A 24,778-nucleotide genomic window follows, 5' to 3' on the forward strand; every position below is an offset into this window, starting at 1 on the left:
ATTTTGTGGTTTGGTGGGTCCTGTTCGAGTATAGTACTTTTGGCCACAGCCATTAAAAATGCTGCAAGTCACGGGCTTTAAACCAATCACAACCTAAAGCAAAAAGCGTGGAAATGCATGACGAGGCCGGGAAAATTAAAACCAGTGCGAAGCAACGGGAAAACATTACAAGCGATGAGCCATTTGCATTTCAACCGGTTGAACTGGAAATTTTTGCCCAATAGAAAGCGTCCCTGGTGTTTAACAGGTGCCAATCACGTGCTCTCCTTCGCTTTCTAACCCAGGTCTCTCTCTTCCTATCATACGTAATTTTGACAGTTTTTCATTCAAACTCTATGACGTCCTTAATTACACGCTTCTAACATGATCTAATTGCCCAGTTAGAAGAACAAATATACAAAGGACTGGTTTATTTTATTTCCGCAAAGTTGGATTCATCGATGGGAAGTTCATCAAACTGTTAATGCGAGAAGCATCGATCGCAGAGGAGAGCCCATCAGGGCCATCAATGCGATCAACCAGTGCACCGCCAAACGATATGTTGAGAAACAATATTTGGGGCCCAGCACCGGTTAATAAGATATGTTCGGTGAGTGTATCGAGTTAATTTTTGACAAAATGATGTTTGATGCTGCCGGGTGGTAAACATTCCTCGGACTGAATTCGTTGATCTGATTGGCTAATTCATTGCCGACTCTTCATTGATACCGCTTTGTAGTAACACATTTGTCCAGGTTTGCTTCTTCTGGATTTTTTTACAAACAGAAAGAAAAAGTTCAGTTACTCGAAAAAAAATATATGACAAAAGCTTGTTGCTCTTTGCATTCTGCGAAGTTCTATCAGTTTCGGAACCGTAAAATTTTAAAATTCTTCACAGAAAACGATAGATACCACAAAAACTTTCAAATCGTCAATTCGACATATAAAAAATGAATAAATAAATAAAAAAAAAACAACCACAAAATTTAGGAAAATTTAGAAAAATAAAAAAGTTTAGGCTCTTTTGTCTGAAAGTTATCTGGAAAATAATTGTTTTTCAACTGAGGTCATGTTGTTTGTCCAATGAAATCACGTAATAAAAAGTACGTCCTCTTTTTTTGTAACCCAGCCTCGCACGCGCACTTTAGAATTCGAAAGAATCTGATTGGCTGCTCCTTCAACACTTTTGTCGCGCGCACTTACACCATTGTGACGTCACCCTGTACAAGTAAATTTTTTTCGTTAGAGGTCGATATAAAGCCCCTGTCAGATTCATCGCTTAACTTGTGCAAAGACTTGACTTTCACATTTTTTTATCGCCAGGGAGAAACCTTTCGTTCCTCAGTGTTCTGTCCTGTATCAACTCGTACGACACAACCTTGGAAGTACAGGGATCCTTGGAGCAAGCAACACAATAGGAAATCCTTGTTTCACGTCAACTCCATCCATGGTAATCATTGACTTTTGTTTTTATTTATTTGCATAGGAATGGAGCACAGGCACACTCACTTTTTAATCTATTTTTCCCTTCCCAACTGGCTCCCGAAAAGTTTTCGCGCCCGAAAAATATTTTTCACAAAACCGTTTCCTATTGATTAGCTGAAGTTTTTCATGCAAAGTAGCGCAGTGTGTTTCTTCATCTTGTAAAGTTTTCGACGTTTTAACTTTCAAAATTGTTTAAAATCGAATTTCTGACAATAAACGTTGTGCCCGTAAAATAGATTTCGGGATTTTTGAAGAAACGTTTAGGTTTTTTTCTTTCGCTCTTGCTGTAGACCTGTCTCACGGAAATTTAAGAATTTGTGACGCCAAACCTTTGAGACTGCTGAAAGAGCACCTTAACATTAGTACTGAAAAAGGCCAGTTTTAAAATTGCCAAGATATAGTTTTGCTATAAGTCTAAAACGTTTATCAGTATAGACGTTTGTCTGGAAACAAGCAAGTTTTGTCCGTCTTCATAAAAATGCTTGCATCTTCGCTATTTAAAAAGACATGACTTTCAAACTTGGCCTTAAATTACTAATTTTAAGATGCTCTTTTCAGCGGTGTCAATCAGTTTTCGTTACCTAGCTTAGATCAACGATAAAGGTTTAAATTTTATTGGCCCCCAATTCTTCATACCCCCTTCCTAGGTACCCAGGGAATGGCGAACCCAATAGTTCAGTTGCTAAACGAAATGACATGCTACAGCAGCAATTTAGTTTATAGATTAAAAATCTGGTTTTAAACTGTACGCATAACCAAGTGAAAACAATTTCGAAAGGGAAATTTAGGGCGCGTCGTTTTTGGGACATAGTCTGTGGATTCCGAAATAGTCGAAATAAGGAATACTGAAAATCCATGTTGTATATGTTGCGCAGTTATGAAAAATATACAAAGGTCCAAAGTAAAATAATGGAATTCTTATTAACGTTTTAGAAGAAGAATATATTTATTTTTTCGAGGTATTTTGATTTTGGAAAAACGCGTCCTTTATTTTGTATCAGCGTTAGTCAGCTTTTGGATAATGCATGGGATGCCAATTTTCCCTTCTCCCTTCATTAAGGGTGCGTTCGATTGACTGTATTCCGGAATAGGAATACATGCAATGATGACAAGAAATTCCTCATAAGAGGATTTTGGAGTTACTGGACTGGAGTACAAAATCGCTCTTAAATTATCATGTGTCGGCGAAAGTTTGCAGAATTTTTGTTTTTATTTCGGGAAACGGTCAATCGAACACGACCTATACCCTGTTCAGGGCGTTTGTGGATAGTTCTGTTTCATTAAATAGAGGGCTACACAATGATTTGAAATGCAGTTAATACAACAATCAGAGTAATGACCGTTAGATCACTGACAGTTAAGGGTGTTATCCTCGGCATTCTGTAATTGTTCGCCTTTGTTCTACTGCTGTCAGTTCAAATCTACGAACTTGCAATTGAAGTGATAAGATCGAATAATTTTACAGAAATGTAACAATGTTACAGTGTGAGTTTTATAGTGTACTGCTGACATGTCCTGACATGCACTTGTGTGATTCTGTTTTCGCTCTTTTCTCGTCTCCACACTCTTGGTCCCTCTTTTTTTATAATTTTTTGTAAGTCGTGACGGTAAGACTGAAATCAGTTCAGCCAGATTTTAAGAACATGCACTTCCCCAAACTGAGACTAAGGATGCGTTCGATTGACCCTATTCCGGAATAGGAATACAACGTTTTTTTGGAGTTATTGGAATACAAAATCGCACTCATGTGTTAGTGAAAGTTTGCAGTAAATGTCTTCCCAATTTTACTCAAGGAAATCCTTAAATTTTATCATCCCAAAGAAAATTAACTCCTCATTAATTATTCGATAGGAAAAACGTCATCTTGCAACCATTATTTTAAGAATTTAAAAAATTTCCATAATTCGATAAAGTTCATACATACAATTTCCAACTTGGCATCTCACAGAAACAGAAATGGCGACAACGAAATAATCCCACCGTGGCTGTTGTTAAGATTTTTTTGGGGCAAATAAGTAATAACTCAGTATTATGAGATCAAAACAAAATTAAAATTTAGCCTTCACGGAATGGATTGCATTACGTCAAGAAGGAAAAGTTTCAGACATGCGCAGTTGGAGCATTTCTTGGCAACATTTTCGCCAGTCAAAGCATAGCAGTATGTTTCGTTGAATATCGTTTTAAAACGCAAAAGTTTTGGTACTTTAGCATGCAAGGTAGAAAGAATGGACCAGATTTAAAATTTCTACCGTTTTAGTTTTTCTTCTTTCCTCGCCGAAGTGGTATAAATACTTATTTTTTTACTGTTTTGCTGTCCACCGCGTGCGGGACCGTTGAAGTCGGGAAATCGAAACGGTCAAATTGAAGATTTGCCTTCTAGTTTCTTGGGGAATGAAGGCCAGGAGCCCCAGATTGATCGCTTTTTAAGTTATTACAACCTTTTCCCCGCGCGCTCAAGATATAAATTCTAAAAGTGAAATATCGAATGCACCGGAGAGAGAGCTTTTGGAATGTTCAGTTCAAGGAAACAAAGAGTCGAGGTAAGAGAAAATGTTGTTTTCGAGTGATAGTAAGCTTAACGATACTGTTATAAGCTTAAGTATTATTCATCCCTAGATCAATTTGGCTGGGATACTTTGTTTTCACATTGAATTTTTCCAGCAAAAGAGACGCTTTCTTTTAATGGAGAGAGTTATGTACGTGTTTTTACAATAAGCTTAATATTTGCACGCCAAAAAAAGGTCACGGTGGCCTTGTTTTAAAAACCTGCATTTTCGAGCCAGACTGTAAGGTTGATTGTCTGTGGGGATAGAATATTTTAAGAGTATGTACAAGGGATCCTAAAGGTCTCACTAACCTGGGTCTGGAAAAAAATCATCTGCATTTTATTACATCAGACTTATACACAACTAAAGTATTCTGCTGTGCTACATTCTATTTACAAGGTGATAATCTTACATTTGTGCACTGTATCATTTTAATCATATTATACACAATGTTTGTATCATTCTAACCAATATTGCCAAATTTTGCCTGAAATATGGATTATACAATGTACTTACATAAATGATAAATATTACATAACAATAAACTAAAATTATGTTCACTGAAAATTGCTGACTGTTTAGTCTGTTTAGAGCAACCACAGAAATATGATCATATTTTGCATATACCAGTCTGCAGTCATGCATTGAAATGAGTCAGAAGTACTGACATTAAAAAACACAACCATTTTACCTTGAAATTATTTCTTAATAATTTGTATTAACAATTTACACCATAAGAACCCAGACCATACTGTAGGTTTCAGACTTGTCACAAACTGTATACTTTACTTGAATCACAGATAAAACCGTAACAAAGGAACAATGTCCTAGCATATTTGATTTTGCTCACTAAACTCAAATGGTTCTTTGAGTAAAATAATATTTTGATTAAAAAAGAGAACACTAGGCTATGATGCAATAATGATTTCTTTTTTTTTTCTCAGTTATCTTACTTCAACTTAGATTTACCTTTCATAGCATGGCTTTGGGAATTGTTACAATATATGGCACAGGCAGACCACCCTCTGTTTGTGTGGTGTAATTTCTGTTTGGAACTTGAGACTTTTTATCCACGTGACACGATCGACCTTGAAATTTTACACTTAGTGGAGAACTTTTAAGTCACCTTTTACCTTTATGTTAAAATAAAGTTTCAAGGAAATGTTGATTGAGTCACGCGTCGTGTTTTTTTGCCATTCCGAGCCGTAGAAACCTTTCTCTGGCGAGTTTACTGTTCAACAGTGTTGTCTGCTCTAGTACCGGCCTTAGGCCGCAACACTGTTGAAGAGTAAACTCGCCAGAGAAAGGTTTCTACGGCTCGGGATGGTAAAAAAACACGACGCGTGACTCAATCAACATTTCCTTGAAACTTTATTTCAACATAAAGGTAAAAGGTGACCTAAAAGTTCTCCACTAAGTGTAAAATTTCAAGGTCGATCGTGTCGCGTGGATAAAAAGTCTCAAGTTCCAAACACAAATTACACCACACAAACAGAGGGTGGTCTGCCTGTGTATACGGTAAATTATTAAATTTCAAATAGAGCCACCCCTTACATGAACTATTCTTCATGCATAGGTAATGGTGTAACATTCATGTCCAAAGAGGAAGCAGGAGCAGGAGCAGGCTGGACAGTGTTTGGCAGGTTTTGAATGAACAACTGGCAATCCCTTGGTAAGTCGTGAGTTGGAAATTCTTGTCCATAATCCCATATCTTGAGAGCTGCAAGTTGCATCAGCGATGGAACCTGTCCAGCGGTTCTGACTTCTCCAATCACGGTTGGCCTGAATGATCTCTGTTCTTCTAATTGTGTTGTTCCTTTGGTGGAAGCTTTCCACCGAAGTTCAAGTTTGCGACCTTCAGCCTTAAGAGACTGAATCATGCTTGGTGTTTCACTGTTAAGTTTTCTTGCTTCCCAGGCTTTTGGGTAGACATCTTTAGCTGTTAGGGGCCCATTTGTTTTGCATGTTCTGATGGTGTTTAAGTTCTTTCTTGCCTCTTTCAGAAGGTCTGAGGTCAGCATGTTTGCATATGCCTTCATTCTCTCTTCATGCACTTCTCTTGCTGCTTCCGTTGTCCTGTTGTTGCTTTTTCCACTGTGAAGTGTGTTCTCAACAAAAGTAATAGAGGCTTGTTTTGTCAGCTCTGACATGTTTTCTCGAAAATAAAGTTGCGAAAGGTTAAACTGTCTTTCGGCAATGACATTGTTCACAGGCACACTGAAAATGTGTTTGGCAAAGAACTCAAAAAGGTGGGGGTTAGCTTCTTTGCTAATTAGAGAGCTCTGAGCTGATGCAGCCAGTGTTTTAATATCATTTAGAAGTTGTGGTTGCTGCAGTTTCCAAATGCTGGCCCATTTGATGAGTCCAGTTCTGTCCTTAGACACCAATGTGTGAAGATTTTGCCCATGAATGTGGACATTGTTTGCTAACCTGTTTTCTTGTTTACTTTCAGTCAGCATGATTGGTACTTTGAGCACCTTCAAGACAGAATACCAGAAAGGACTTTGGTATCTCTGATCTGCCCCAATTCCAAATAGCTTAGGAAAGGACAACCACTCTGCTCCATGGTCTTTAATCACTTTGATTGCTTCTTGTAACATTGGCCTTTGCACATCTCGATGAAAGTGGTTGATGGCTGCAGGGTCCTTAAGTGACATCTTTATCTGCTGCTCAGTTAAAGGGAAATATGTTGACGGGGACATTAACATTTTGCTCAATGTTTCATGATGTTTGAGGACAGTTGCAGGCCATAACCGTGCAAGGTATCCACTAGAGAAACCAAGTTCCTCATCACTTGCTTGTGATGCATTTAGAGATGGAATAATGAACTTATCAAGGAACTCAAACAGAAACTTAATTTCAACTTGGATCATGGGACAAGAGCTCAGCTTGATGACATTTTGCCATACTACGTGGTGGCTATCTGATTTTGGCATTCTTTGTAGGAGACACTCTGCAAGCTGAAGACATGCTTTCCCATACTTCAGATGCCACTGAAGAGTCTCGTAGTAATATGTCCACCTGGTGTCAATGAAAGACTGAGGAAGGGGTGGCTCTTTACTAAGGATACCCAGTGAAACATACATTGATTTATACTGACTAGGGCGCTCATGATGGAGCCAAGCTACCTTATAAAGTAATTGCAGTACATGGTTGTTGTTCATGTCACCCTTAGCCCCAAACCCAGCCTGACACATCCTTCTTAACATAATATTTAGGATGTGGGGATAACATCCAACAAAGAACATTTCCTTCCCAAACACTCTTGCATTATTTGCTATTAAACCATTAGTTGTCCCCTTTTGGGTGGAGGCATTATCCCCAACCAACCCTGACACATCTGATATGCCATATTCATCATGAACAACATGGTGGTCTACGTCTGACTGGTGTTTTCCTGATCCACTTGCTGTCAAACTGTTGGCAAGGACATAAGCCCTGGGCTTATTCATCTCTGGGCACCAGGTGTGGACACCTACAATGTGCCGTTCTTCCCCGCCTTTGTTGGAGTCATCACTCCAAACATGAAAATCGTATTTGCTACTTGCAAATCGTTTACGCAAAATTAGTTTATCTGCCTCCCCTAAAAGAACATTCCAGTCTGCCAGTGTAGTTGGCGAGACAACCACATTCATAGGGGGGCTACAGTTAAATAAAATATTAAAAATAAGATGTAATGCAATAGGTGTCTTTTGACTGGACAACAAACATGCATGCTGTAAATATCTCATGCAAGCCATAAACATTGTTCTCTGATTTGAACCATTGTTCCCATGGGCAAAGGTATCCACAAGGGAATACCTGGGTGCCTTATTTACAATTCCACCATTTTCCTTTAGTTGCCTTTTCAATTTTGTGGAAGTTGATTTTGCCCCCCTTAGTTTGTTGCTGACTTGTTTTGTTTTCAATCTAGTGGACTTCAAAGTTCTTTCACACTTTTTCATTTCACTCTGTAGCTTCAAGACATCCTTCCTCAGGTCATTGTTTTTTCTTCTAAGAAATACTGCGGACACGAAAATGTAAAAATTTTATTATTCAAGTTTAAAACAATCTTGAGTTTTCTTTAAAATAATAAATGTAAGTTTGTCACCAAAGTCCCCAAAATTGATCCATTTTTTTTTTTTGTGGGAGTGCAAACAAATAAATACCTTCTGTAACATGAAGGTCAGAAAAGGTTAGAAAAGTTTTTAAATTTGACATATTCTTGTACCAGTAAACATGTTACTATTTGTTGAAAGCAAAGCTAAAATATTTATTACAGTGTTCATTGAAAGTAATTGTTTCCTCGGCGGTTCGCATGTCCTGTCGAGATTTTAATTTTGCCCAGTAAACTAAACGAAGGGGAATTTCTTTTTTTAATAGCAACACTTTGAGGAAATATGCGGCGGATTACATTTAAACTGTAAACTATTTTTTACGTTTTTTGTTTAAATGTCCGATGAAAATGAACCTACTGAAGACCAAGCTACTGGCTTTCAATTGCCGGCCGCAAAAACTACACAACTTATAAGTATCTACTTTTGAACATTTTAAAAGGTCTGAAGACTGAGCAGGCTTTCTCAAAAGTGCGTTAAGCACCGAATTTAATCTTGTTTACTATCTACTCAGGAGCTAAGAGACTTTTTGCCTTTAATTCAAGCCGCAAAGCGGAGACGTCTGTTTCACAGTCTGCTTCGCAAGTCGAGGATATCACAGCGTCCAAACTCGCCAAAATTGCCGCTTCAAACTAAGTTTGGTATTGAACAGAAAGCAAAACCCAGGCTACCGAACATATTGATATTTTTGTGTTTTAGGAACGTTTTATTTTCTTGTTAAGTGCTCCAGAAAGCGGATAATATCATTACGTTAGGTTAATTACATAAGCTGAAGTTAAATTTAGTAACAGCATCGATCGCTAAATTGCCCCGAAAATGTTCAAGTGTATATAGGAAAGCCACTCTCTGCGGCTTTTAACTCGAATATTTTCAAGAAAAAATTTCCATGCATTTAAAATAAGTTTCATGGCTTCTTGAACCGACACTTACCTATGCTTCGTCGTAGAGTTTGTACTGTCCTTTTTAGACCGGCGTTTTCAAACTGCAGACGTTTACACTCTCGCTGGAGTTTGTCGATCTTTTCATCGTATAAAAAATTTTTCGCTTGCACTCTGACACCGCTTGTAGTCGTTTGTTCCACTTTTTCAACATTTTCTTTCTTCCTCTTCACTGACGGCTGATTTCTGCGCGAAAACTGGCTGCCGTGAACCCTTTTGCTTCCCATTTGCTCGACATTTTTGTTGCAAATTTCAAATTATTTGCTTGGATGCGCTTGGATGTAAACATTGAGTAATGAGCCCGAGAGTTCCTGTGAACAGCAGTCTCCCAAAATAAAGTACTCTGCGCATGTCTGAAATTTTGGGGCTTTAGGGGTCTGAGGGGTGGGGTACCGTTCCGTGAAGGCTAAAATTACCTAATGATATGGGCTCCGGATGACATCCATTGTTGTATGCGGTTGTTGATCACTTTTTAAAAAGGCGTAGGGTTCGATTGTTGCCATAGCAACACCGAGGTTGATTTCATTTCATTGACGAGATACTTTTCAGCCTCTCTATACGTGCTGCATCAAAAGCACGGAGATATTTCCTCCTACTTGCTATCCAGCTTTCAATGTAAGTGATTTTCGATTATTTGAGTCATTTAGTACACTCTTAGTTGTGTCTGTTCTGTTCAAGTCATTTAACACGTTAAAAGAACATGTGGTTTAGGCGCGCAAAATGGCACATTTGCCGCGATGAGTTTTGTTTCGCTTTCAGTGATCCCTCATAAGATCTATTCAACCTTTCGTCGTTTTGTGCATATATAAGTTGTTGTATTAAGCTTATAACAAATACTAATTCAGCTTTTAGTTCGCTCGGAAATTAAACAGCCCTTGAATCATACATAGAGAATCTTAAACAATGCTTGTGCAAAGAATAATTGATCTTTGACGTTAGATCTTTTCTGATAACACAATCCTCAAGCGGATTCTCTTATGGTCACAAGTGAGCGCAGATGGTAAATAATAATCTTTTATTCGATCGTTTTTGACTTCTTAAATAGTCATCCACTTCGGTAGTCTGTGAAGAAAACACATTTCACCTCATGAACCATATGAGAAATCGATCACTGCAAATTTTAATCAGCCTCAGTTAGGATATTGGAATAAGAAGGAGAATTGCTGTTTGGATAACCGTTCAGTAAACCTTTATTGTCTTAGCATATGCTTACATAGTAGTTGGTATATAAAAAATTAATCTTGAAGCGATGCTTTGATGAATTTAAGGGGTCAAATTTTGAGTATTGATGTCAGCAGGCGGCAGGTGCGGAATAAACATCTGCCGGCTGTTTTTCAATTTTTAGAGCTTTATAAGTTTATACCTTACTGCCGCAAAACGCTGTTGTTATAAACACGATCGGATATCAGCATTTGGTCAGCTCTTCTTTTATTGTAGATGACATGTATTATTCTGGTCATGCACTGAAGTACACTTCAATATTTTTTTTAATTCTTTACCAACTTGCTTAGTATTTACATTTTATTTTCTACCTTGGTCTAACAATAAAATTAGTCATCCATAATAAATTTGTCACGTAGCACATGCATGAAGTTTTATCCAAAATATTAAAGAATCTATGGGTGAATCATTAATAGGGATGGTGTAAACCCAGGCAAGTTTGATTCTCAAGGTTATCACCACCATAAAACTCAGTGGTTTGATAGCGGTAAAGTTGCTGGTGTTGCCGGATCAGGGTTTGTGTATGGTTCAGATGCGGCAAGAGACAAAAACTCTGGTAAGAAAGTATTTAAAATTCTGTCTGCACTGCAAAGAACTGTGATGTGATCTGCACCTCTGTGTTGTGCATGCACTTGTGTGGTGTTAGTTTGAGAGTTTAGAAATCGTAAGGGATCAAAGCTGGACATGTGACCCTTACTGTTGGGGAAGATGTAAAGTGTATGCATGTAAAATATGACATTGTGTGATAAATTGTCTTACCCCACATTGATGTCACTGTCTTATTGAGAGGGTTAAATGTCCAGATTTCAGATATCCAGAGTTTGGCATTTCAGAACATGTTAAATTATAAGAAAAATTCACACTAACTCAATTCCTTTTGGCTACATAATTAATATTTATGCAAGTATAATTCTCTCCCCTCGAGGGATAGTCTTGGATTTAGTCTTCCAAGTAATTATTTCAAATGGAGTAAATTGTAAATATAGCTTACACAATAGTTGTACATGTTTTAAGTATGGTGATTTTTGTAAACTTCTAATATTTTATCAGTAAGTATTTAGATGCAGGGTTGAGGATTCTGCCACTTTTAAATCCAAATATTTTAATAGTTGTGTGGTTCCAGAAAATATGTTTTATCCACTACTTTGCATTTCTTAAAATTTTGCAACAAAAAGTTATGATTATGGGCAAGCTAAGATGTTCGTTTTCATCACAAAGTGAAGTGCTAATATAGAAGTGGATAAATCATCAGAGCAATGTTTCCTGAAGAAATTCAAGGCCCTCATGCAAAACTCTGGTGAATCTGAGTTAAAACAGCAAAAAGCAATCTGAAATACACTTTAGGTCAGTTATCCCCTGAGCTAGCCCTTCAATAATTGGTAAGCACAGTTTCTTGATATTTTTTAAACAAGACAATGGCAGACACTAGTCAACGTCATCCTTGTGGATAAAAACCTTTCCTTCAGCTTCTTTTTCGATGTTTTCAGTTTTCCCTCAGGAGCCACAGAGAGCCAATCCTTCCTCTATGCAGGATACTCACAGACCATTGAGCAAGAATTACCACATAAAGAATGCTCACCATTCAGGATTTGAGTTAGGGGTATCAACCACAAACGACGCAAGACCTCTAAACGATAGATTCACAAAGAAGCAACATTTTGTACAAGGACGGGTAAGTAAATACTTTAACCCCTTGCATCAAAGGACAAATTCTCCTATCTTATCTCTACTTTTCTAATAAAAGTACTGGGGGGATTAGTTATTAAAATATCAAGGAAATTCACCTTGGGTGATCAATCCTTAATTCTCATGACCTTGGGGGTTGAAGCATTGATATTACAAGGGGAAATTTGATGCTGATCACTGTTAGGGCTTAAAGGATTAAAGTATTAAAGTATACAAGTATTAAAGTGATATTACAAGCTTAAAGTGATATTAAAGCTTAAAGTGATATTACAAGTGTCAATGTGTTTAGCACAGAACACCAATTGGGGAGACTTTCCAGATTGAATTGGAATTTAGAAGTGTCGGTTTCTGTGGAGCGAGGAACATCAGAGTAGCCAGAGAAAAACCTCTCGGAGCAAGGGCGAGAACCAACAACAAACTCAACCCACATATGACGACGAGTCCGGGAATCGAACCCGGGCCGCATTGGTGGGAGGCAAGTGTTCTCACCACTGTGCCATCCCTGCTCCCTGATCTTGAAAATTAGAGAATAGTATTTAAATTTGTTGCCATTTACAACAAATTAATTCTACACTGGAAGATTTTACTTAAATTCATCATTCCCAGCCGGGTGTGGAATTGAAATTGCATTCCCAAATATATGATTGTACATTCATTTTTCTTAGGTTCCAGGTGGTTCAGCCAGCAACAGAATGATATATGGTACTGATGAAGTCCTTCGACAAGCCAATCTCAAACAACAAACCAACCCATCAGGATTTCTTTATGGAACTGATGCAGCCACAAATGTCGGGAGAGCCGCTCCTGCACCTCGTCCAAACAATTCTTTATGGCTGGAAGAGAGAACGTAAGTTCAGTCTGTTGCTGTAGAGAGCTGTGTGCAAAATTGATCAACTGATGAATATTTTTTAAAATCTTCATTTCAGTGAAAAAGATGCAGTGAAGAATCAAAAGTTAGCACTAACACAAGGTAAAATCATTACAGTCCCAAATTACATCAACATGTACATTCTCATTACTGTCCTCCATATATTTCTTATGCTACTAGTTGGGAGATTTTCTCTAAATACTGTCAACGTATTTTATCTTTAGTGATTAGATTTCCTTTATTTTGCTGACTTTATTAAAAGTTTAATCAAGCAGCCACATTGTAAGGAGAAATGGTCACCACTGGAGATAGGCTCGATTTCCGCCGCTCCCTCGCGCGGGCTCATTTTCCCGAACAGCAGCTGGTAATCGAGCCTACACTGGAGCTTAAAGGATTAATTATCAAGGGAATAGTAATATGGCATGGTCATCCTATATGTTGAATGTGTACATGTAGTTCCACAAAAAATCCATACCCACCCCATCTATAGAAGGTCATCAGAAATTCCTAGGGGGAGGGGATCTTAAGCAAAGTATGAAGCTATACTGGAAATTATTTCCTTGGGGGAGGGAGGAATGTGAAACAAAAACCTTCTGTGCGGGAGGGGAAAGTATAGTATGAATATTTTCTGGAACTGCACAATCTTGATAAACAGCTTTATCACTCACAAAAAGTACTGATGAGGTTTCTATCAAAGGCCTTGATTGCTATCAGATGCGGGGTCACTAGGAACAAAACTGTAAATGGGCTACATTGCCAGTCTTTCATTTTTTTATTTAAATAAAGTGTTCTTTTTTGATTGAACAGATGAATTCTTAGCCAGGCATCATGAAGAGAAAGCAAGACAGCGTCAAGCACACCAAGAAGAAAAGAGGAAGGTTTGTGTATTAGCTAATTAAATATATTCTATTAAAATGTTGGTGAGAATTTTTCGCTTTAGCATGAGTTATGTAACCCAGCGGCTACCCCCCCTAATATGTATGAGCAGTGCCAATGGGTATGGTTTTGAGCCTTAATTGTTGGTCTGAAATAGAGTATAGATTTCAACCATTTTGGTCTGAAAGAGTGAAAACAGTTAAGGATTTTGCAGAAACAGGTATGGTTTCTAGAAGTCTGAAAATGGGTATGGATTTTAGAGGCCTGTGGGCCAGAAAATTACATATTTTGGTGTAAATTAGGGTTGGTTAGGTTTGAAGAACCCAATTAGCCACACCCACCAAAAATTCTGACAAGTACCCCCCTCTCCTCCCCCCTGACTGAAACCTTTTTAAATTCAATTGGTATTTTTATAATTATTGCAGGACCTGCAGCAACTGCGAAGCTATGATCCCTGGGGACGACCAGGAGGAGGTGCACCTATGGTGAGTATGTCATGATGTTGTTTTTATTTGTGGATTAATCTGAAGATTATCAGCGGGAGTAGCAGGATGAGGATGGAAAATGTCCATTAAAACATCCATCTATCCATTATCCTAAAACAGTACCAGAATCCTATTGAATGTGGGCGTGGTTTAGGTTCATTTGAATCGCAGGCAATGGTTATGAAGACTGGAAAGGTTCTTTGTTATATGTTTTTGTTAGCATTTTTGGCCTTGACCATGCACAAACCATTATTCCTGGCATGCGCTTTTTGTTAAAATGATGGTTGTTGAAAGAAATGTGATGGTATATTTCCAGCCTGGTGAATGAATGAGAATGATGATTATTCTAGAAACTGACGCAGGCATACTTGGAAAAAAGAAATCCGAGTGCTCCTATCAGGAGTTGAACCTAGGACCTTCCGATATTATTTACTAGTTCGGATGCTCTACCACTGAGCTACAGGAGACTCGTGGGAGCTAAGGCCATTAAACTAGGTTCATGGGACAAACATCCTGCATACTGCTAGGATTTGAATGTCAAACGTGTGGTATATGAAAGAAATGTGATGGTATATTTCCAGCCTGGTGAATGAATGAGAATGATGATTATTCTAGAAAGTGACGCAGGCATACTCGGAAAAAAGAAATCCGAGTGCTCCTATCAGGAGTCGAACCTAAGACCTTCCGATTACTAGTTCGGATGCTCTACTACTGAGCTACAGGAGACTCGTGGGAGCTAAGGCCATTAAACTAGGTTCATGGGACAAACATCCTGCATACTGCTAGGATTTGAATGTCAAACGTGTGGTATATGAAAGCTATGGTTGTTGTTGTAAATTGAAGTATTAGCTTACATGTAGCTGTGATTTTATTTTAGCAGTCTGGTGAGGATGAAAAGCCTGACACAAAGAGAACAAAGAATGCCAATACCCTTGTTCAGGAGGTACTATATAATTGTCATCAGTAATTATTTTTAATTTTAATCTCTTTTAATGTTATCTTGTCTGTTTGGAATATAAAGGGCGGGGGGGGGGGGGGTGGTAGTCCCCTATATAGGTTTAGGTTTTACATTTTTAGAGGCCAAGTCTGCAAAAGGGTACCAAAAACTTATATAATTTGGTCCAAAATGGGCTCAGGGTTTGGAGACCTGAGCCACACTCCTACACCAAAAATTCTGAGGAGTACCCCCCCCCCACCCCCCTAGTTAGGTGGGGAGAGAGGTGGAAGGATAGGGGATTCCCCTTGGGGAAGGGGCAGCTGCCAGAGATAGTGGGGCGGGAGTGGAGAAACATGTCTTGAATGAAATGGTACTTGCAATGAGTACAAGTGCACCCCCTCTAACTTTAAACCTCCCTGCACTATCCTTGGTGCAAAACAAATGGAAACAAGAGCCAAATAGAAAAATGTTTCTGTAGAGAGGGAGCTGTATTTTTGTTTGTGAAGTCATGATCATTTTATGATGGCCAACTTTGTTTGTTTAATTTATTTCAGGGTAATTATCAGCCGTTTGGTGGTCGGCAGGGTGGGGGTGGGGCCCCAGTCAGAACAGAATCCGGAAGAGTTGCTGCTGGCTTCCGGGCTGATCCTGAGCTTAGATTTCCAAAGCATTCTACTAAAGCTGATGTTGAACCTGTTTTGGTAAGTATGTGCCCAACTCTTTTTGAAATTCTAAGCTTGTGATCATGAATTTGCAGGGAATAATGAATAAAGTGGTCGTTGATACGTACGTCATTGCTTAAATTTTTATTAACAGTTTTACTTTCATGAACACAATTTCTTGCAGAGGTATGGTGGACGAGATGAAAGATACAGACAGGAATTAGGTTAGATGTTGTTTTTTCACAATACATTATTTTCTTAAGGAAGGAAATAATATTTACTACTAGTATTTACCTTTTCCAATTTTTTTTGGTGGGTGGGGGGGGGGGGGGAGGGGAGGCAGGGGCAGGATAACTGGACCAAAGTGATTGATCCTATCTCAGGCCCAAGTTTAATTTAATATAAAATTATTTATTAATGCAACCCTTAAAATTGTTTTCATATTTGTTGGAATAACTGCAACTTCCCCATGTGAAGTTTATACATACCGGAAACCTATGGGATACGAAATTAATTTTATCTTTGAATATTCTATGGTGAATAGACAAAGTGTAACTACTTATGACTGATTGTGGTTAGTTATCATTTGCAGACTCTATGATTGAAGGTTCAAGAGCAAGAAAAGTGTTACAAAGAGAAAAGAGCATTGAAGATGAGATTCATCATGTAAGTTAATCCTTTGATTTGTTACTGTCAAAAGGGAACATTTCGATGGGACCTGTTTTATACTGGGTGGCCCCTCCAAATGTACTGTTAGTTAATTTTTATTAATAATACTAATAAATAAAAATAAATCAGTTTATTTAAGTGTCAATGTCTTTAGCGCAGAGCACTTATTGGGGACACTTTTCAAATCGAATTGGAATTTAGAAAGGTTGGTTTTTGGGGGGAGGGAAAAACCGGAGTACCTGAAGAAAAACCTCTCAGAGTGAAGACAAGAACTAACAACAAACTCAACCCACATATGACGCCGTGTCCGGGATTCGAACCTGGGCCACATTGGTGGGAGGCGAGTGCTCTCACCGCTGCGCCATCCCTGCTCCTCAATTTTTTTTTTAAAGGAATGGCCTGTGTTTGTTTTCACCAACCTTATCAAGTACAATGTGCAAACATTCCCTGTCACAGTGTATTTTTCCCTGATGCCCATAGAACCAGGGATAATGCCAACAGCGGTCACTTCTGAAGAAATTAATAAAAAATTCTTCATATTTGTAGGTCCACACTTACACCGGCCAATTTGGAAAAGAAGGAGCTGGGGCTCCAAGGAAAACAGGCTCTGGTATGAACTTTTGTATTTGTTTATACTTAATAAATACTTTTGTACAAGTTTAGGTTATAAACAGTGCAGGACAGAATTATGTGAACCAAAACATACAGTATGTGTATATTGTGTCTGCTGAAGACGCGTATATGCATCTGAAAATCTGCAGATGCCATCTAGTCAGACTCATTAGTATTAGTTCATTTGAATAGTCTGAAAAAACATACCTTTCAGAAGGATTTAACAATTAGTATTATAACCTATACTTGCTGACTAAGAGAAATTGAGGAATTGATTCCATTCATGAAAGATTACAACTTTCAACTTCCTTTGTGTGTTATCTAGCATCAGTTGCCGTTAAGCTCAGTAGTTACATGGGGTGGCAGCATCATGAGTCAATTTGTGCAGAAATGTCATGGGGCTCAGATATTTGTTATTTTGTGTTGTAGCTTTATTCTTGTAACAAAATGAATGCAGTTTATATTCAATAAATCTTCTTTCAAAAGAGAAGGGATAATTAGCGTAATATTTTGTCAACTTGAGACAAAAATGTAAAGCAATGCACAGTTCAAAACCAGTAGTTGAGTCAGGCAGGTTTCGGTGAATGGTGAATTCTGAATTAATATAAGCTAGACTAATGTATTCTAAATTTGTAAATCATTTAGTTAAGTAACAAGAAATCATAACACTCAACTTGCACTTTTTAATCTTTTAATTTTTAGGAACAGTAAAAGCCGGATTTCCCACAACATTGTCAAAAGACATTGAGGAACTTCGACAGGGAAACCGAAGGAATCAACAGTCCCTCAGACAAGACAGGAATTCCCCTGAGGTGAGAAAAATAATAAAAAATTATAATGACAATAATCATAAATATTTTTGTTATGATTAAATATATTTTTGGAGGTGGCATGGTCAATTGAGTGGCAAAGTTGAGAGGAGGCAACAACAAACGGTGAAGAATAAGATCTACTATTAATCCTTTGTTTATTTATTGTAGTATAATCCTTGGGGAAGAGGCCATGGCAACCCTCCAGGATTTGATGAACGAGGAAGGATGGTTAAACCTGTGCGACAAAGGGATGGAAATGACTTGGTAAATAATCATCTTATACATGTACCTGTTTATTAAAAATTGCATTTAAAAATGTCATTAGAAAAATCGTGCTCAAATGAATTATACGTCATAAATCAACAGGATGGGATTGGGATTGCAGCCAATCGACCAGGAGCTGGAGCTCCCAATGTTGATGAACGTGGCAACTTGAAATTAAGGAAAGGACAGACTTTAACAAAAAGTTCAACTGGGCGTAAGTACAGTGTTGTATTATGCAAGAGGTCGGTCTTTGCCCAGGGGGGTACTCAGGAAAATCAATGTCAGGGAGCTGCTAACGTGGCCAAATTTTTCAACCCAAAAAAGTTCCATTACGCTAAATTAAAATTAAACCTTAAAAAGTACAAAATTTCTTAGCTTTGTAGGTTATAGTTTTAAATATGTTGTCCATTCAGCCTCCACTATAAATACTACATAATTTTTAAATCTGCATCGTATTTCTTGTCATGATTTACCAAAATAATATTATTTGAATTCTCAAGCTGTCAGAGAGCTGTTAATAACCTGTTTATATGTGGAAGATATTTTACAAGTAATATACAATCATTTAGTTAGCATTTTGTTCATAAAAAATTAATGCCAATTCCAGCTAAGGAGTTTGGGAAATGATCATAATGTTTTTATGAATTTTGCTCTCCCCCTACAGAAACAGTTCAACGTGATTTCAGCCCTAAAGATAAACGCCATGTTTACGACCCCTGGGGCAGATCTGGTGCAGGAGCCCCTATTAAGGACCCTGAGGGGCAAATCCAAGCTCGTAGAGCACTGCATGATTCAATTGTAAGTATCACTGTTTTCTAATAAGGATTTTCCAAACAGGGTGTTGCACAGTGGATGTTACAGAATGTTCTCCATAGACCATACGTGAATTGGTTATTACAACAGCGGCGTTTTTCTTTTGATGAGAGGAATGTTTTATCGGGTTTTAAATCTGTTGTTTTATTGCTCTATAGGATTCCTCACCAGCTGGCAAGACAGATGTTCAAGCAAAGCAGCAGTTACTCACAACCTTGCGTATGCTAACAACTTTTTAGTTCACATCTTTTACAGTGTCACACCTTGTTCAGCCAATGGCTTTGATTTTACTAGTCCCATTCAAAAGTAGCTCAATGTTCTTTTAGTAGAGAGTCCAGAAGGGTGGTTTCAAATCCCATTTCCCAGCCCAAGTTTTGCTTAAATCCTATATTCCAGCCAAAGTCTTGCTACAGATCCCATTCCCAGTATCCAAATTTAATGACCAGACACTTTCCCGTTGAAAAAAAAAAAGGGGGGGGGGGGGGGGATTCCCAGTTCCCATCAGTTACCCATTAAGCACCTTCTTTAGTAGTCTTAGTATATTGTTGATAGCTGCATGTTTTATTTTTTTACCAACAGTTACCCAGACTGAAGAAAGTAAACACAGACGGAAGGCTGAACATGAAGAGCTGTTAAAAGTAAGCAGACTAGCTGGCCTCATAATTACGTTGCTCAGCATTTTACCATTTTCTCTCCCAGTTCTCAAGAACCAAACTTAAAAAAATTTAAACCAGCCAGGTTTGGTAGTGGTTAGGCTAAACTTTAAGTTGAATCCTCCTAGATTTACTTAACCCTTTAAGCCTCAGTGATGAGCAACATCAAATTTCTCCTTACAAAGTCGCTGCTTGATAATTCAAACATTTAAGTCAGGAGAATAAAGAAAATAATCACCAAAGATGAAATGCCTTCAGTTGATTTTAGAGAAAATCTCCCAACTAGTAGCGTAAGAAAGATATGGGGGACAGTGTAGAGAATATACATCCATTCAGTGATATTGATATTGATGGTTTGCAAGTGACGTCATGGCGGCCATGTTGGTGTACAGGAACAATAAGATTTTTCTCCTCTGGGACTTCGATTTTTACACAAACTATATGAACAAATTTTCTTTTATTTTGCTTACCAACATGGCGGCAATGCAAACCACCTATTAGGGCTGAAGGGTTAATTTATTAATTTATGTTAATTTTTTAGAGCGAAAATGATGTTGCGTCGTGGGTGCGGTCTGGCATTGTTGGACAACCAAGCTATGATGCTGCCACCAAAGAAATTGTTGCCACAAAGAAAAACACATCAGATGTCACATCACAGGTGGGTGAAGATTAAACAGTCACACATTAATAGGATTAGAAAACATATGCTTTATATTAATAATTTACTCCTGCTGTCCATGTCTTTAACAGTTCCCATTTCTCTGAGTTAATTTTCTGTTATGATTTAATATAATATTTATCTGCACAAAATAATTTGCAAATTTATATTTAATTTATTTTTCTTATTCCTCCAATTTCCCACCCCTCCCCCCCCCCTCCACATATGTTATTTCATCCTTGCTGCCACTCCCTTTCTCTCCTGTTCTGACACCAACCCCCCTGCCACCTCCTGTGTCTCTTCACATTTTGGCTGATGTAACCCCAAAATGACTTTAACGAATTACCAGTAAATTAAGGACCACTGACAAGCATGTACTAGATAAGACATTCACACCATTTCAAAGCTATAATTTCATGCAAGACTTGCAAGCCTAAACTGTTGATAAAATGAGACTGGAAGACAACTTAAAATATAACATATTAGGTAGTTATGCTCTCAGCCATTCACATACATGTGGCCCACAAAAGTATCCATGGACACCTCAGCAAAAATGTCTGCTTATGCATGTATGATCTCTTTATTCTCCTGAGCACAGGCTTTAAATATAAGAAGACCAAAGAATGATAAAAGCCATGAATACCACACTGATCTTGAAACCCAAGCACACTGGAGAGATTTACAGCGGAAAAAAAGTGCTGAGGAACAGAGAGTCAAGTCGGTTGAGGTACAAATCTGTTATGGAACACGACTACTATTTATTTAGCAGTTGCAGTTGTACACTCACTGTATAGCTGGTTGTATGAAGAGCAATGTCAGTCAAGTCTGCAGCTGACTGCTTCACAGTAGGCAGTCTGTGTTTTTCCAGCGAAAGACCCCTGAGAGACCAAACTTCTCTGGCTTATTACTCGGGAACGCTTCAGTCCTGATCTCTGAAATTTGGCATACAGGTCCCATTAATTTTAACTAATCTCCCATACATTATAAAAAGGTCATGATCTGAAAGATCCGATTTAGCCTCCAGTACTACCTTAAAACATAGTTTGCGTGGATTACCTTAAAAGCTCTGTCAAGTCCCCCTTTCTAATAAGCCTTCCAATAATCATTGAAGATCAGATGTTGTTTTTTTTTGTTAACCCCCACCCCCAACATACACCTCCATGTTAGAAAATACAAAAGATATACTTACATAGCAATTGTCAAACATCACTGAGTTTCATATTTTTGTCTATATAAGAAACACTCAGTCTTGAATAAACAGGTGCAGAAGTATTTTTGCACAATGAGAACCTCACTCAGGTAAGAATGACATAATTTGTGATCTACATGACACAGTATTACTGTAAGTTAGTAATTCAGTCAAATTTGGAAAAGCTAGTTCAAAAAATAAGCCCCACCCTATGGGTCCCCTTCTTGAGGTCTGAAAATAAACACCCCCCCCCCCCCCCCATCCCTAAGGTCTTGATAGAGCTTTTATGTTATATTTTACTTTTTGTATTGAAGTTCAACGTGATCATCGCCTGTGTTGAATTCCAGATTTTTTTGTCAACAGTTTGCAGTCCAGGTACTCTTATTGGGTAGATGGCATACTGAAATTGCAAATTATTTGAAATCCCTAACCTCCAGAAAGCACTGAACTTTCTAAAGTACAAAGATTTATTTCCATACATCCTCCGAAAATCAACAATGTCCAAAACGGTACTGCAGAAATTTTGTACTGTGCACAACTATGCAGTATAAACATGTATCAGAAAACATCCTTGGGAAGGTTTTTTTTATGTTACTGTTCATTAAGGTTCCTCAATATTTTTTGACCATTTCTTTTTCTAACAGCATTTGAAGACAATGGACAGAATTTGGGGAAGACCTGGAGCAGGCGCACCACTTAGCCAGGAGCAAAAGGATTTTGCAAGAAAGCAAAAACGTAAGGAAATATGTGGTGTTAAAGTGTTCTAAGGAGGAGAAGAGACAAGTGACATAGCTCTGAAAAGCTGGCGACAATCTTCTCACAAAGTACCAACAACTGACTCTGGGAAATGACCGAAAAACTAAATAAAACACTTACTAGTAGTGGTCGTTCTGTCGTTTGTTTACTTGTTCTTTTGACCAATGAAATGAAACACTGGAAACAGTGCAGGTCGGCCTACAAGATAAAACAGGACATGTTTTTCTTTACTGATATATATATTTTTTTGGTCTTTTATCTTGGTTAATTAACTGACTTTGCATTGTTTTGTTGTTTTCTTTCCCCTAGTTGGCCTTGTACCTGCTGATACAGCCTACACATACAGATAAATGTAGAATAATTTGTAACAAAACTAATTTTGTATGTTAACGGGAATGTTAATTTTGTACTTTTGAATGGCGGGATAAAGAAGGCCACCACTACTGGCTGTTTGTTATAAAGTATAATAATATTATTTTAATATTGACCTATATTTTGTATAAGAACTATTTTTCTAGCATCAACACTTATTTTAACTTATATAAAAAATGTCTGATAAAAAACCACCATTAAATTATCACTGACATAATCATCACGACACCTCTGGGTGGTGTATAAGGCCACAATGTTAAATTATGCATGGCATATAATGGTTATATCAGAAGACTTTCAGGTCTTGTGACTGTCCCAGTTTCTGGATTATAAACCCAGGTTTTTTCAAATGACATTTTTGTGTTAAAATTTTTCAGAATTAATTAAATCAGCTAGTGAAAATATTTTAATGTACAGATAACTCAATTCAGTCACCTCTAGAGGTCCTTGTTGCCTGGAGGAAAACATGTTCTGTAGACAACCTTTATTTCCCACCAATGTACAACATTAAAAAACCACTTAAAGTATCATGGATGCAGATGCCTTGTACAGCGACTGAAGTGTATATACTCCACTCTATTTTTTTAATACTTCTGTAGTATAACAAAGTCATACAGAAAATCAATAAAACTGGACATTTTGTTTATCTGACTGTACTCTTAAGATTGCTGAGGAAGGATGAGGACGGCACCAGGGGTAATAGAACCGAGTCAACCATGGTATGGGCATACAAGGAAAATCATGGGGATCTTACATTGTATTTCTAAGAAATACTTCTATTAACCCTTCAAGCCCTCATGGTGATCAGCATCAAATTTCTCCTTGTAATATCAATGGTTTTTCAACCCCTGAGGTCATGAGAATTAAGAATTTGATCAACTGAGGTGAATTTTCTTGATATTTTTAACTTCTCCCCAGCACTTTTACAAGAAAAGTGTGCGAACAAAATAAGAGAATTTGTTTTTTGATATTAGGGGTTAAAAGGTTAATACTGATCAGCAGACTTTGTGGGGTTTAAAACTGAACAAGAATAGCGCAAGATTTTACATTAAGAAACTTGAAACTCTTGCGACCACTTTGGCCTTTGACCACAGGCTATCCAATCCTAAGTCAAGATGGGTTAGAGATCCTCAAGTTCTGCTATAAAATACAGGAACACAGCCTAAGGTATTCTCATCCCAGTGTCAAGCTAAAAGTGTGCAGGGAAGGAACAGATTTGAAGTTGAACTCTTAGGTCTGGTTAACGGTAGCAACAGAATCGGAAGCCTAAAGAACCTTTCATTCCAGTGTGAGTAAAAAACCAAGACAGAATCGCAATTAGAATCATTTCCTCTCTCTTCCAGTTCTGTCACTTGTAATCAAGTGTGAGCTGGTTGATTGGAATTGAAAGCACCAGCAGAAGAATCAACCAATCCATAGCTCATGCCCAATCCCTTCACACGAGATTTAAAATGGAAAACACTGTCAGTAACCTTTCCACCACAACCATAGCAACGAATCCGTTTCTGCTGCTGCATATTTGATTCACACAAGGTCAGAAGACTCTTCTGATTCTGGTCGTGTTGCTAGTTTGAACCAGGACTTAAACTCAATACATTTTTTGTGGGAGTAAGATGCATGGTTATCGTTGCGTATACGTTTAATAGTTACAGTGAGGGTGCAGTCTTGAAAAAAACATCTGTGCCCCCCATGCCTACAATTCCTTTAATAAGTATCTTCCAAGGCCTTTACCTCTGGCTGCAGCCCCTGTTTCCATCCAAGTTTGTGACCCCAAACACTGAAACTCCTTATACTAGAAGTGACTAGCAAAGCTAGGGCTGGGTGGACAGTTGATTTCTACCTTGGTTGTACCGCCTGTGATATTCCAATCTGCAGTTCCTCTTCTCCCGTTTCCTCCTGACGGCGCAGCGTGTCTGTTGAGCCAAGCGATGTTGTCTTTCCTCTGTGGTTTCCTGATGTCTCCTTCGCTGCTTGGGCTGAATCTGAAGTAGCCTTTCACATTGTTCAGGAGTTTTGTTGTTAAATCTCCCTCGGTGAATCTGTCAAAAGCACGTGGGGGGCTTATTCCCCAATTTTGGATAGTCTGTGAATAGGGTCCCAGGTGGGATATAACGGGAGGAGAAAAATCGGTGAGCTGAGTGCAGTCTGAGGCAGACCATGCTGACCTTGCTCACTTGCTGATTGTTCTCTTTGCCAAACACCC

At 38.1% G+C, this 24,778-nt stretch overlaps 2 protein-coding genes across 7 annotated transcripts; one reads left to right on the plus strand and one right to left on the minus strand.

Annotated features, from left to right (window-relative positions):
* The first annotated feature begins 361 nt into the window (after window positions 1–361).
* On the plus strand, window positions 362–23,221 carry LOC146461658 (uncharacterized). 6 transcript variants are annotated; one of them, XM_085086519.1, is made up of 22 exons: window positions 362–589; window positions 1,303–1,429; window positions 11,751–11,935; window positions 12,615–12,796; window positions 12,876–12,919; window positions 13,625–13,695; window positions 14,119–14,178; window positions 15,056–15,121; window positions 15,670–15,816; window positions 15,962–16,001; window positions 16,370–16,443; window positions 16,993–17,056; window positions 17,761–17,870; window positions 18,039–18,134; window positions 18,237–18,348; window positions 18,799–18,932; window positions 19,106–19,166; window positions 19,527–19,585; window positions 20,142–20,258; window positions 20,857–20,985; window positions 22,092–22,182; window positions 22,513–23,221. In XM_085086519.1, exons 1-22 carry the CDS (start codon window positions 464–466, stop codon window positions 22,551–22,553), a joined length of 2,136 nt encoding a protein of 711 aa, XP_084942645.1. In that variant the 5' UTR covers window positions 362–463; the 3' UTR covers window positions 22,554–23,221. The 6 variants fall into 6 exon arrangements, with proteins under 6 accessions (XP_084942645.1, XP_084942646.1, XP_084942649.1 ...); XM_085086520.1 differs by having other exon boundaries at window positions 15,059–15,121; XM_085086523.1 differs by lacking the exon at window positions 362–589 and adding an exon at window positions 10,680–10,819 and having other exon boundaries at window positions 1,296–1,429.
* LOC146461659 (uncharacterized) lies at window positions 5,570–9,269 on the minus strand. Its single transcript, XM_085086494.1, has 2 exons — window positions 9,035–9,269; window positions 5,570–8,013 (listed from the first exon to the last, which is right to left on the minus strand). Exons 1-2 carry the CDS (start codon window positions 9,267–9,269, stop codon window positions 5,570–5,572), a joined length of 2,679 nt encoding a protein of 892 aa, XP_084942620.1.
* Window positions 23,222–24,778: the final 1,557 nt, after the last annotated feature.

The sequence above is a fragment of the Pavona decussata genome, unplaced genomic scaffold (genome assembly GCF_977016875.1).
Source record: "Pavona decussata unplaced genomic scaffold, jaPavDecu1.1 SCAFFOLD_195, whole genome shotgun sequence".
Lineage (NCBI taxonomy): Eukaryota > Metazoa > Cnidaria > Anthozoa > Scleractinia > Agariciidae > Pavona > Pavona decussata.

Coding starts and splice junctions, on each gene's coding strand:
- LOC146461658 (XM_085086519.1), top strand. CDS start 464: ATGCGAGAAGCATCGATCGCAGAGGAGAGCCCATCAGGGCCATCAATG. Junction 1,430..11,750: donor TCACGTCAACTCCATCCATG/GTAATCATTGAC, acceptor CGATGTTTTCAG/TTTTCCCTCAGGAGCCACAG. Junction 14,179..15,055: donor CAGGAGGAGGTGCACCTATG/GTGAGTATGTCA, acceptor ATTTTATTTTAG/CAGTCTGGTGAGGATGAAAA.
- LOC146461659 (XM_085086494.1), bottom strand. CDS start 9,269: ATGGGAAGCAAAAGGGTTCACGGCAGCCAGTTTTCGCGCAGAAATCAG. Junction 8,014..9,034: donor AACTCTACGACGAAGCATAG/GTAAGTGTCGGT, acceptor TCGTGTCCGCAG/TATTTCTTAGAAGAAAAAAC.